Below are 12,032 nucleotides of genomic sequence, written 5' to 3' on the forward strand. Positions count from 1 at the left end.
GAATCTCTCAATCCACACCCACCTCCCTGAATCTCTCAATCCACACCCACCTCCCTGAATCTCTCAATCCACACCTACCTTCCCGAATCTCTCAATCCACACCCACCTCCCTGAATCTCTCAATCCACACCCACCTCCCTGAATCTCTCAATCCACACCCACCTCCCTGAATCTCTCAATCCACACCCACCTCCCTGAATCTCTCAATCCACACCCACCTCCCTGAATCTCTCAATCCACACCCACCTCCCTGAATCTCTCAATCCACACCCACCTCCCTGAATCTCTCAATCCACACCCACCTCCCTGAATCTCTCAATCCACACCCACCTCCCTGAATCTCTCAATCCACACCCACCTCCCTGAATCTCTCAATCCACACCCACCTCCCTGAATCTCTCAATCCACACCCACCTCCCTGAATCTCTCAATCCACACCCACCTCCCTGAATCTCTCAATCCACACCCACCTCCCTGAATCTCTCAATCCACACCCACCTCCCTGAATCTCTCAATCCACACCCACCTCCCTGAATCTCTCAATCCACACCCACCTCCCTGAATCTCTCAATCCAGACCCACCTCCCTGAATCACTGAATCCACACCCACCCACCTTTTCCCCCATAGCCCTCAATGCTAACCACCACTGTCTGTAACACTCTAATCCTAGGGAACAGGGCTATAACTAAAGTTATGGTCATTTTCAGTGCAAACATCATTGATAATTAATGTCTTTACTGAGTCAATATTTTAAAATCCTAGCAAGTTCCTTGTCTTCTTTTGTTAGATCATACTGTGTACAAAGTAGATACCACATTTGTTTACAATGTAAGAATTCAATGTGTGGTGCTACATGGGCAGAAACATTTAATATGAAGAGAGATACACAGCTGAGGGCAGCTAGGAAGTATCGCCATGCAAAAGGCATTATGCAAATGCAGGTTGTTGTTGTAGTTGAAGAGAGGGATTTGGTAATGGGCAGAGAGATGCTTGTGTGGATTATAAACACCAAGACGGAGTCTCAACCCTGTAGCTGAGGGACTATGTGTCATGTGAATGGAGTTGTTTCTGGGATGTAATGAAGTGTTTTATAAACTTGACTGTTTACTGTATTTATTTTGAGAAGGATATATTTTTGAGTTGATTATTGCCAGGGGATTAACGGCTCCTACAGACCAATCTGCTTTGGCAGCTTTGTGCCCAATGAATCACAGCCAACTGGTGCCAGACCAGTTTGTCTCCTGACTGGGATTTACTGGAACTCAGAGAGTCTGTGACTCAAGGAGAAGCATTCTGAGTACTAATCCTCAGTCGTTCGGCTGACCTGCTCATTTAATCACCTTAGCTGGTGAGATTAACATTTCAGTAAGCGGTGTTTCTGAGTGGAGGGCAGCTGGCTGCTGGGGGTGGGGAGGCGGGGTGGTGATGCTCTCTCTGGAAGGTGGAGGATGTTGGGTCCTTGGGGTGTGGGTACAGACAGAACATTGCCAGGGGACAGGGGCATTAATAGCAGGATGCTGCCAGGTTTGTGGGAGGGAGGGGGTTCTCTGAGGTGGGACAGCCATCTTGAGGGCTGTGCCCCTTCTAATGGACTCAATGCTCTGCCTCCACCTCAGGGTACACTGTAACATCTCACTGAGATTCCATCCAAACTCACCCCCTCTAGAAGGACAAGGGCAGCAGGTACATGGGAACACCAGCCCCTGCAAATTCCCCTCCAAGTCACTCGCCATCCTGACTAGGAAACAGAGCACTGTTCCTTCAATGTCACTGGGCCAGAATCCTGGAATTCCCTCCCTAATAGCAGCACTGTGAGGTTTTCTGCACCCCAGGGTGACAACATTTCAAGAAGGCAGCTCATCATCACCTTCTCACTGGGCTCTAGGGCCGGACAATAAATACCTGAGTGAGTAAAATGAGAACTTGAGACTGGTATTAAAAGCCAGCCTGGCAGTGATACCCGGATGATAAAAGCAAGTTTGAACACAGCCACTCTGAGTTCCAAGCTTCTTCGACACATTGGAAAGTAAAAGAGACATTTTCTTGGATCAGACTCTGAACTCCCATGGAATTGGATTGCAGGGTCTGGAGATGATTGAGGGAGCTGGATCCACAAGGAGCTTTGTTCCTGTGTCAGAGCCAGGCCTGGCCCCTTTGCTGCTGGTGATGATTAAAAGGCTGGAGCAGCATAACAGAGCTCATTCCCAGCACGAATCGCTGGTGTGTGGATGGAACTGCGTGACTCACTCTGATTTCAATGATGAATTAATTCCACAGAGATCCAGTTAGTGGCCAGACCAATGCTCCCCAGTCCTCTCGTCATCAACAAAACATTTAATGATTTGAGTGAAAGTAGGTCTTTGCTAAATCTCTGTTGCCTGAGGACTGGGGGGAAGGCGGTGACATTGGAGGGGCCTCTTTTTCAACCTGGGTTCAGCTCAGACTGCAACACTGGGTGGTTCATCAGGACAAATTTGGAAATAAAAATCTGGTTGTTTTGTGTTATATAGAGTCTGGGAATTATAAACGGGCCTCTCCGTCACTATACCATATTGCAGGAGAAGTAATAAACTCAATTTAACCAATAACAATGACCTTTAAAACCCCTCCCCCAGGACACTCCAGGGTCCAGCCTCTTTCCCTGCTCCCACAAGAATCCCTCCCTCAGAAAAGCTACCTCTCCGAAGCAGGAACCGCGACGGACTTTCAAAGAGAACAAAAAATATTACAGCACAGGAACAGGCCCTTCAGCCTCCACACCTGCTTTGATCCAGATCCTCTATCTAAACCTGTCACCTATTTTCTAAGGATCTGTATCCCTCTGCTCCCTGCCCTTTCATATATCTGCCTAGATACATCTTAAACAACGCTATCATTCCTGCCCCTACCACCTCCACTGGCAATGCATTCCAGGCACCCACCACCCCTCTGCGTAAAGACCTTCCCACGCATATCTCCCCTAAACCTTTCCCCCTCACCTTGAACTCCTGACCCCAGTAATTGAGTCCCCCACTCTGGGGAAAAAGCTTCTTCCTGACCCCAGTAATTGAGTCCCCCACTCTTGGAAAAAGCTTCTTGCTATCCACCCTGTCTCTACCTCTCATGATTTTGTAGGCCTCAATCAGGTCCCCCCTCAACCTCCATCTTTCTAATGAATATAATCCTAATCTACTCAACCTCTCCTCATAGCTAGTGCCCTCCATACCAGGCAACATCCTGGTGAACCTCCTCTGCACCCTCTCCAAAGCATCCACATCCTTTTGGTAATGTGGCGACCAGAACTGTACACAGTATTCCAAATGTGGCCAAACCAAAATCTGGGGGGTGTACAGGGGTGAGAGGGGCCCAGTATCTTGGAGGAGGTACGGGTGGGAAGGGGTATGGGGTCTGGGGGAATAGAGTGTAAGAGAAGCCCAGAGTCTGGGGGGTAGGAAGTGTGAGACTGGTCTGGGGGGGGTACGGGGTGGGAGAGGAAATGAGGAAACTCTTTTGAGGTACAAAGGCTTTTACACAGGTCACATTTCAGTGCGCTTTAGAATGGTCTTGTTTCTGTGGTTATTTTGAGTGTTAACTTGTAATGGATAATAACAGTTACTGTCCAGTTAGATATGGTTCTTATGTTAAAAGGAAATTAATACATTTTGAACAACATTAAGTCGCATCCATTGCAATAATTGTTAATCACTAGGAAGTGCCACTGCAGATTTTAAACAGATGCATCAATTGATTATTGATGCCATCTCACCTTGATAAAGGTCTATGAACTTAGTTAGATAAAAGGAACAAGCTGTTGTAAGGGGGACAAACTTATAAAATGATCAATGTGTGAAAGAATGAAAGAGGAAGTGAAACTAAGATGACCATTAACTCCCCCTCCCACTCCACCGAGGATATGCAGGTCATTGGACTCATCCACCGCCAAACCACAACAACGTGACGGTCGGAGGAGGAGCGTCTTATCTTCCGACTGGGAACCCTCCAACCACAGGGGATGAACTTGGACTTCACCAGTTTCTTCATCCCCCCTCCCCCCACCTTGTCTCAGCCGAATCCCTCCAGCCCGGCTCCGCCTTCCTGACCTGCAGTCTTCTTGTTGACCTCTCCGCCTCCATCCTACTCCGACCTATCACCCTCACCTTGACCTCTTTCCACCTATCACATTTCCAACGCCCCTCCTCCAAGTCCCTCCTCCCTACCTTTTATCTTCTCCTGCTGAACACTCTCTGCTCATTCCTGAAGAAGGGCCTGTGCCCGAAACGTCGAATCTCCTGTTCCCTGGATGCTGCCTGACCTGCTGTGCTGTTCCAGCAATAAAGTTTCAACTTTGATCTCCAGCATCTGCAGACCTCACTTTCTCCTGTATACTCTCCCTTCTCGGTTTATTAAAGTATTGTATCTGAGGTCCGTGTTGCAGCACTCCATTAGAAGCTTCTGCAATGCCCAGGCAGAGAGGGTAAACTCAGCTCTAATAAACACATCCCCCTCATCCCCAGTCTCTTCTCCTGTCTCACCACCCTGACCCCAGCTTCAGTGCAAATATATTTCAGAGCCTGACACCTAAAAGTGCCAATAATTTCAGTCTCAACCTTGCATCCAGATTGGACTCAGACCTGATTATATCATTACACCCAGTTTCAACTTGCACAACAGGATCTGCATAGTTCAGCCTTTCCCCGATATTCCAGAGAAGCTGAACTGAAAGCTGCCCCCCTGAACTGATCAAACAGTGAGGGCAATCTGTCCCTGGAACAAGAGAGGGTTAGCAGCATACAGACCCACCAGTCTCAAACTCTGCAACGCAGCGTCAAAACAATTCTGAACGTAGATAATGTCAGCAGGTCTTTTATTATCCCATTCATCCAGAAAAGTCGTGGGGTTTCTTCAAAGTGACAAACAACATAGTGACACTGTCTACCATTAGTCACTAACAGTCCCCTCCATCGCCACTCCCTAACCACCCGATGCCTGGAGGAAGAATGCCTCATCTTCCACCTCGGGACCCTCCAACCCCAGGGCATCAATGTGGATTTCACCAGTTTCCTCGTTTTCGCCTCCCCCACCTTAACCTAGTTCCAACCCTCTAACTGGCACCGCCCTCATGACCTGGCCTACCTGTCCATCTTCCCTCCCACCTATCCACTCCACCCTCCCCTGTTGATTCTTCTGCTCCTCAGATGCTGCCTGACCTGCTGTGCTTTTCCAGCACCACATTCTCGACTCTAGTCCCCATTAGCAGCTACTCGCCCTCCCAGCCAGATTGTTACCCACTCCTTTATCTGTTCAACTGTTCTTCTCTCTTTATGGACACTATCTCTCCCTATTATTTACTCCTTGCCCCCTCCCCTACCCCATCTTCTGCATAAAAAGCAACATTTTCCAAGCTACCATCAGTTCTGAGAAAGGGTCACCAGACCTGAAATGTTAACTCTGATTTCTGTCCACAGACGCTGCCAGATCTGCTGCGCTTTTCCAGCAATTTCTAGTTTTGTTTCCGATTTCCAACATCCACAGTTCTTTCAAGTTTTTTACACTGTGACATCTGTGTCCGATCAGTACACCCCTCAAATTGGGAGGTCTTGCGTCAAATCAAAGTAGGAGTTCCATGGTGAATGTTAGGGCGTTAGGAAGTGTTAGTGAACAGAGGGACCTTGGAGTTCAGGTGCACGATTCTCTGAAAGTGGAGTCCCAGGTAGACAGGGCAGGGAAGTAGACTTTTGGCACATTGGCCTTCGTCAGTCAGGGCAGTGAGTATAGAAGTTGGGAAGTTATGTTGCAGTTATACGGGACCTTGGTGAGGCCGCACTTGAGTATTGTGTTCAGTTTTGGTCACCTTACTGTAGGAAGGATGTTATTAAACTGGAAAGAGTGCAGAAGAAACTTACAACGATGTTGTCAGGAGTCAATGGTCTGAGTTACAGGGAGAGGTTGGACAAGCTTGAGAGGGTAGGAGACTGAGGGGGGCTGTTATAGAAATGTATAAGATCATGAGAGGCATGGATGGGGCGAAAGTACTCAGTCATTTTCCCAGGGCTGGGGAATCAAGAACTCGAGGGGAAAGAATAAAAGGGAACCTGAGAGGCAACATTTTTACACAGAGGGTGGTATGTATATGGAATGAGCTGCCAGTGGAAGTGGTTGAGGCGGGTACATTAACAACATTTAAAAAGTAATTGGACAAATATATGGATAGGGAAGGATTGGAAGGATATGGGCCAAGTGCAGGGAAATGGGGTTAGAGTGAACGGAGATTCTGGTCAGCATGGACCTGTTAGGGCCAAAGGGCCAGTCTCCCAGCTGTAGGACTCTATGACTCTAGACAGTGTCTGTTAAGCAGGAGAAAGTGAGGACTGCAGGTGTTAGAGATCAGAGTCAAAGAGTGTGGTGCTGGAAAAGCACAGCAGATCAGGCAGCATCCGAGGGGCAGGAGAATCAATGTTTCGAGCATAAGCCCTTCATCAGTATGTGTTAGCAGGCAGTCAGAGCAGGAGTGTCTCACAACAGAGAAAACCTAACCATTTTATTGATCTGAATTTGTGCCAAAATTCAATCTTGGTGCATTCCTGTTGGGCTAACTTTTATTTCATGGGATATGTTTCACACAGGTTTTAATGTTAACAATTATGCACTCAAGTGTCCATCTTTCTCTTTCCAGTTCACTCTTGTGATATCTCCTGAGCTGCTCCCTCATCGTGGGTTCCATTAGGTCTGGCTTTCTCCCCCTGATTCCTCATCCCCACCTCTCCAACCCCCATCCCCATCTCTCACTCCAAACCACATCCTTCACCCCTCATACCCACACTGCACCCCAGCATCATCCCTCATCCCCACCCTACACCCCTCACCCCCACCCCAATCCCATACCCTCACCTCTGCTTCAAGTTGTCAGTTTCTCAGACTAACATGAATTCTGCCAACGTATTGAAATTCTAAATGTGACTAACAGTGTGATAATAGTGAGATAAATCCCATGTCTTGGTAATGTTCATTAAGGGACGAGTATTGGCTCGGAGAACAGAGAACCAAGATCTTCTTTGTTCATCTGCTTCGAGCCAAGGCAGCTCGTGCATCCACCTGACCATTTACACCCACAGGTGAGATCAGGTGAGCCCACCTGAGAGCCAGCACCTTAACCAGTGCAGTGCTCCCCCCATGTGGCTCTGGAGGACTGTGGGGTTTTAATGCACTCAAACCTTGGAGTGAGATTTGAACCCTCACTCAGAGGTGAGATTTGAACCACTCAGAAACAACTTCAGGTATGGCTCTGGAGAGAATATCATTAAGAGTTGCTATGCACAACCTCACTCACTGACTCACCCTCTTGCAGTTGTCAATCCAGCCTCAGTTCAAAGTCTCTCTTTCTTCCTTTCTTTTCCTCTTTCTTTTTCTCTCTCTCCCTCTCTTTCTCTCTCTCTTTCTCAAACCCTGGGTATTGTTGTCACTGTGGGAAGCTCCTACAGGAGCTGTTTGTTCCTTGGGTTTTGGATAGGTGAGTCAGGCCATGGCTGAGTAACAAAAATGCACACTTCCAAACTAAGTTAACAAGAAAGAAACTGTCCATTGAGTAACACTGGAGCAGTATGTCTGTGTGAACCAACTAGTCAGCTTCATTGATATATCTGGAAAATAGTGGAATTAAAAATGCAACACAGATCAGACATAATCTCATCACCAGGAGTAAGCAGTCCCTCCTCACTTTCTGTTCCACCAGAGAAACCCTTTTCTGGCTGATTGCTCTTGGCCTGATATTGCAGGGAATAAGCAGCATTCTTTTCCACTTCAAATCCCATTTGGTTCTATATGATGTTTTCAGCTGCTCCTGGGTCTGTGTTCTAGGCAAAAGTGAGGACAGCAGATGCTGGAAATCGGAGTCTAGATTAGAGTGGTGCTGGAAAAGCACAGCAGGTCAGGCAGCATCCGAGGAGCAGGAAAATTGATGTTTCGGGCAAAAGCCCTTCATCAGGAATGAAGGGCTTTTGCCTGAAACGTCGATTTTCCTGCTGCTCGGATGCTACCTGACCTGTTTTGCTTTTCCAGCACCACTCTAATCTAGAATCTGGGTCTGTGTTCTGTTGTCCAATGATAGGTCAGTTGACCTGGCTCTGGCCTCCAAATGGACTGAGTGTGGATTCAGCGTGATTGGTTTCCCCCTCCTTCATCAATAAGACATGATCACTTCCCATTGACACTCCATTGCCTCCATATTGGGAACCAGTCTTGTTGTAATGCAAAGGGATCCAATACATGGAGGGTTGGTGTTGTGGTAGTGATTAGGAGAAAGCTTCACAGTGTTTTGCTCTTTGGATCAGTATTGGTATCTATTCCCACTACAGTTACGTTACATTCAAATGGGGGAGTAGAGCCTGTGACAGGAGAGATTAGGTGATGTGCATGACGTGCACGATGCTGGAAAAACACAGCAAGCTAGGCAGCGTCAGGAGGTGGAGATGTTGACATTTCAGGTGTATCTCTTCTTCAGGACGGTTGACACCTGAAACATTGATTTTTCCACCTCCTGATGCAGCCTGGCTTGCTGTGTTCCTGCAGCCTTCTGCCTGTCTACCTTAGATCCAGCATCTGCATTTTTTTGTCTCTCAACATGCATGACATAGATATATAATCCCTACAGTGTGGAAACAGACCCTTCAACCCAACAAGTCCACACTGACCCTCCGAAGAGTAACCCACTCAGACCCATTCCCCTACATTTACATCAGACTGATACACCTAACCTACACATTCCTGAACACTATGGGCAATTTAGCATGGCCAATTCACCTATTGATGCAGCCCAATACTTTCCCAATAGTTTTTCACTTAATCCATTTACCTAGTTATTGGCTCCTTGAACTGGATGCATGGTTTCCCCTCACATTTCCTGATTGCCAATCATTTTTTTTTCCAGTCTGAAAGCTGTCCTGTCTAGGAGCCCAGCCAACGAGACCATGGACTTGTCTGGAATTACCCTGACGCCCAAGGATATTGACCGAGCGGTTGTGTACTTGCAGCAGAATCAGGAGCTGATCAGCAACGTGGAGCTCTGCTTCACTGAACTGACTGATGAAGGTTTCCTGCAACTACTGCCCACCCTCAGTTCACTCCCAAATCTCAACAGCCTGTCCTTGAACGGGAACAAGCTAACCAGGGGCATACTGAGGGAGCTAACAGAAACACTGAAGGACCTGGAGAAGTTCCCAAGTATCACCTGGATCGACCTGGGTAACAATGTTGATATCTACTCACTGCCTCAGCCCTTCCTGGTCAACCTGCGGAGGCGAAGCCCCAAGCACAGTAATCTGCCTACTATCTTGGAGTTCGGGGAGAGCCAAGGCAGTGACCTGGAGAGCTCTGACGCTGACCCTTGTGAAAGTCCGGGCAACAGAACAGGATCACCACAGGGACCTACAGTTCCCCTTCAGGCCCAGGCTGGGATGGGGTCACCACAGGGACCTACACTTCCCCTTCAGGCCCAGGCCAGTGCGGCCATGAGCAATGAAGAGACCATCCATACTGAAGGTGACTCACCAGCCAATCAAACCTGACAACGTGCTATAGACATGAGGTGGTTTCATTGGCCAGGACACATCAGGTAGAACATCTGTAAGGCCCAGAAATATGGAACTGGGAGATTCGGAGCAAGGTGACAGAGAGGAGGCAACTGTGATGGGATTTGGTTCAAGATGAAGCCAATGTGTTGGAACAAGCTGTCACTCAGAAACCAGTGCAGGACTTACTTTCTGTTAGTTACTGCTTTTCTATTAGAGACCTGCACATTTCTGTTTAATTTTTAAAAATATTTGCCTTCCTTTCAGGTCACTCTCTGTAATCAATAATAACTCAGACACCAGGAACTGTCATTGGAACTGAATCTGCCAAGAATGGCCAGGGTTGGTGGGTAACAGGTGACGGTGCATGTTTCACTGACTCCCAGCCAACGGATCCTCTTTGTCCTGATCCTGACAATGGTGAGTGTCAGTTACTGAGGAGGCAGTCAATGCTATGACAGCTTCAAACCCTCCCAGGACTTCCCCCTCTAAACTCTGCCTCAGCTGCCTCCCGCTTTCAGGACATTGAGTCATTGTCCTTCCACACTTGACACCTACTTTAGGATTAAAACACCATCTCGGCCTTCCTTCCAGCATGTAGCCCAGTGAGATCACTAACACACTGAACTGAAGCATCCATCTTGGTTGATGTTACCGGTGACATAGGGAACGGAAGCTTCATGCAGCCTCAATAAACTGCAAAACCAGAAAGAGACCCTGGTTTTAATAAATCTCTCACCCAGCACAATATTTCCTGATTTTCTTTATTAAGCTGTTGTCGTTCAGTGTCCTTCCTTTTCCCTTCATTCATTTCTCCTTCAATTTAAATTCCTAACCTTTGGTTAATTGACACATTGATAATTCTACCCCTCCTGAATCCTTCTACAGATTTGGTACTTACACTATCCAAATTGTGCTTTATCAGTTCGGACCTCTCAGTCGGTAGAAATGTCTTTTAATGTTAGCTGAGTTATAGACTATTCCCTCTCCTCAGGTCCTGACCCTGTTCGTTTCAAACCCCACCCTTAAAAACTGCTGCTCCATCTCCAACATCCCTAACTTTCCCCCTCAGTCCATATCGAAACCTCCCAAATTTGGACTTACCTTTCCCAGAATTCCATATTTAAATCCATCTAATCAGGTTTCTGTCCCTGCAACTGCACTGAAATGGCTCTTAGCAGAACTTAGGGGAAGCGACAGCGTAATGGTATTATCATGAGGCGATTAAACCAGAGACCCGGCTAATGTTCTGGGGACCCAGGTTTGAATCCCACCACGGCAGATTAATTCAGTAAAAATGTGGATTGAAGAATCTAATGAAGACCGTGAATCCGTTGTTAATTGTCAGGAAAACCCCATCTGGGTCACTAATGTTCTTTAGGGAAGGAAACTGCCATCCTTACCTGATCTGGCCTACACGTGACTCCAGACCCACGGTAATGCAATTGACTCCTAACTGCCTTCTGGACAATGAGTGCAGGCTTGGGCAGCCCTGGGTCCATCCTTCTCGATCTGGTCAGAGCTGGAGCCTGCAGCTGCCTCTCTTCCTGCTCCCACCCCGTTCTCTCTGCTGTCCCCCCAGGGATCTCTCCTTGGTTCCTCCCATTTCCCATCTACACTGAACCTCAGCGACATCATCCGAAAGCACACTGTTACTCTTCCCACGTGCACAGACAGCTCCCAGCTCACCCCCAGTTAGCTCCATCTCACCCCTCCCCACTCCCAGCTCACCCCCCAGCTCCCAGCTCACCCTCAGCTCCCAGCTCACCCCCAGTTAGCTCCATCTCAACCCCCAGCTCCCAGCTCACCCTCAGCTCCCAGCTCACCCCCAGTTAGCTCCATCTCAACCCCCAGCTCCCAGCTCACCCTCAGCTCCCAGCTCACCCCCAGTTAGCTCCATCTCAACCCCCAGCTCCCAGCTCACCCTCAGCTCCCAGCACGCAGCTCACCCCCAGCACCCAGCTCACCCCCCAGCTCTCAGCTCACCTCCCAGCTCAGCCCCAGCACCCAGCTCACCCCCAGACCTGCCATGTTGAGTCCTTTACCATTTCCCCACTGCCAGAATCTTATCCGATATCCAGTACAGCCTGCGTGTAAATGCCTTACAATTAAATATTGGGAAAAATAGCCAATTTTCAGAACCCACTTCAAATTCTGTTCATGAGAAACTAACTGCACCTCTACTCAAATCACAGTCTGAGATGAAGTCATTGTGTTTGGGAACTCAGTGTCACATTAAGCCTGGGGTGAGCCTCTGACCATGTGTTCACACCGTTACTAACCTATTTCTGCCTCCATAATATCCCTCCATAATTGGCCCATCATTAGAGCCAGCTTTGTGTCTGGATTTCACTGTTTGTCCCAATGTCCTCCTGTCTGGAGTCCCACATTCCTGCTGGTCCCTACCATGATCCCAGCTACATCTCTGCTGTCCATGTCCTAACGCAGACCATGCTGAAGGCACTCTCTCATTCCCCATTAGGGGTTGT

At 48.1% G+C, this 12,032-nt stretch overlaps 1 protein-coding gene across 1 annotated transcript in view; it reads left to right on the plus strand.

Moving 5' to 3' along the window:
• lrrc75a (leucine rich repeat containing 75A) overlaps positions 1–9,547 on the plus strand; it is a 93,910-nt gene extending 84,363 nt beyond the window's left edge. The window contains exon 4 of the mRNA XM_043718084.1: positions 8,904–9,547. Within this exon, the coding sequence (XP_043574019.1) occupies positions 8,904–9,540 (637 nt within the window). The 3' untranslated portion in view covers positions 9,541–9,547. The remainder of the gene's footprint in view (positions 1–8,903) is intronic.
• The last annotated feature ends 2,485 nt before the right edge of the window (positions 9,548–12,032 follow it).

The sequence above is a fragment of the Chiloscyllium plagiosum genome, chromosome 28, assembly GCF_004010195.1.
Source record: "Chiloscyllium plagiosum isolate BGI_BamShark_2017 chromosome 28, ASM401019v2, whole genome shotgun sequence".
NCBI classification, from domain to species: Eukaryota; Metazoa; Chordata; class Chondrichthyes; order Orectolobiformes; family Hemiscylliidae; genus Chiloscyllium; species Chiloscyllium plagiosum.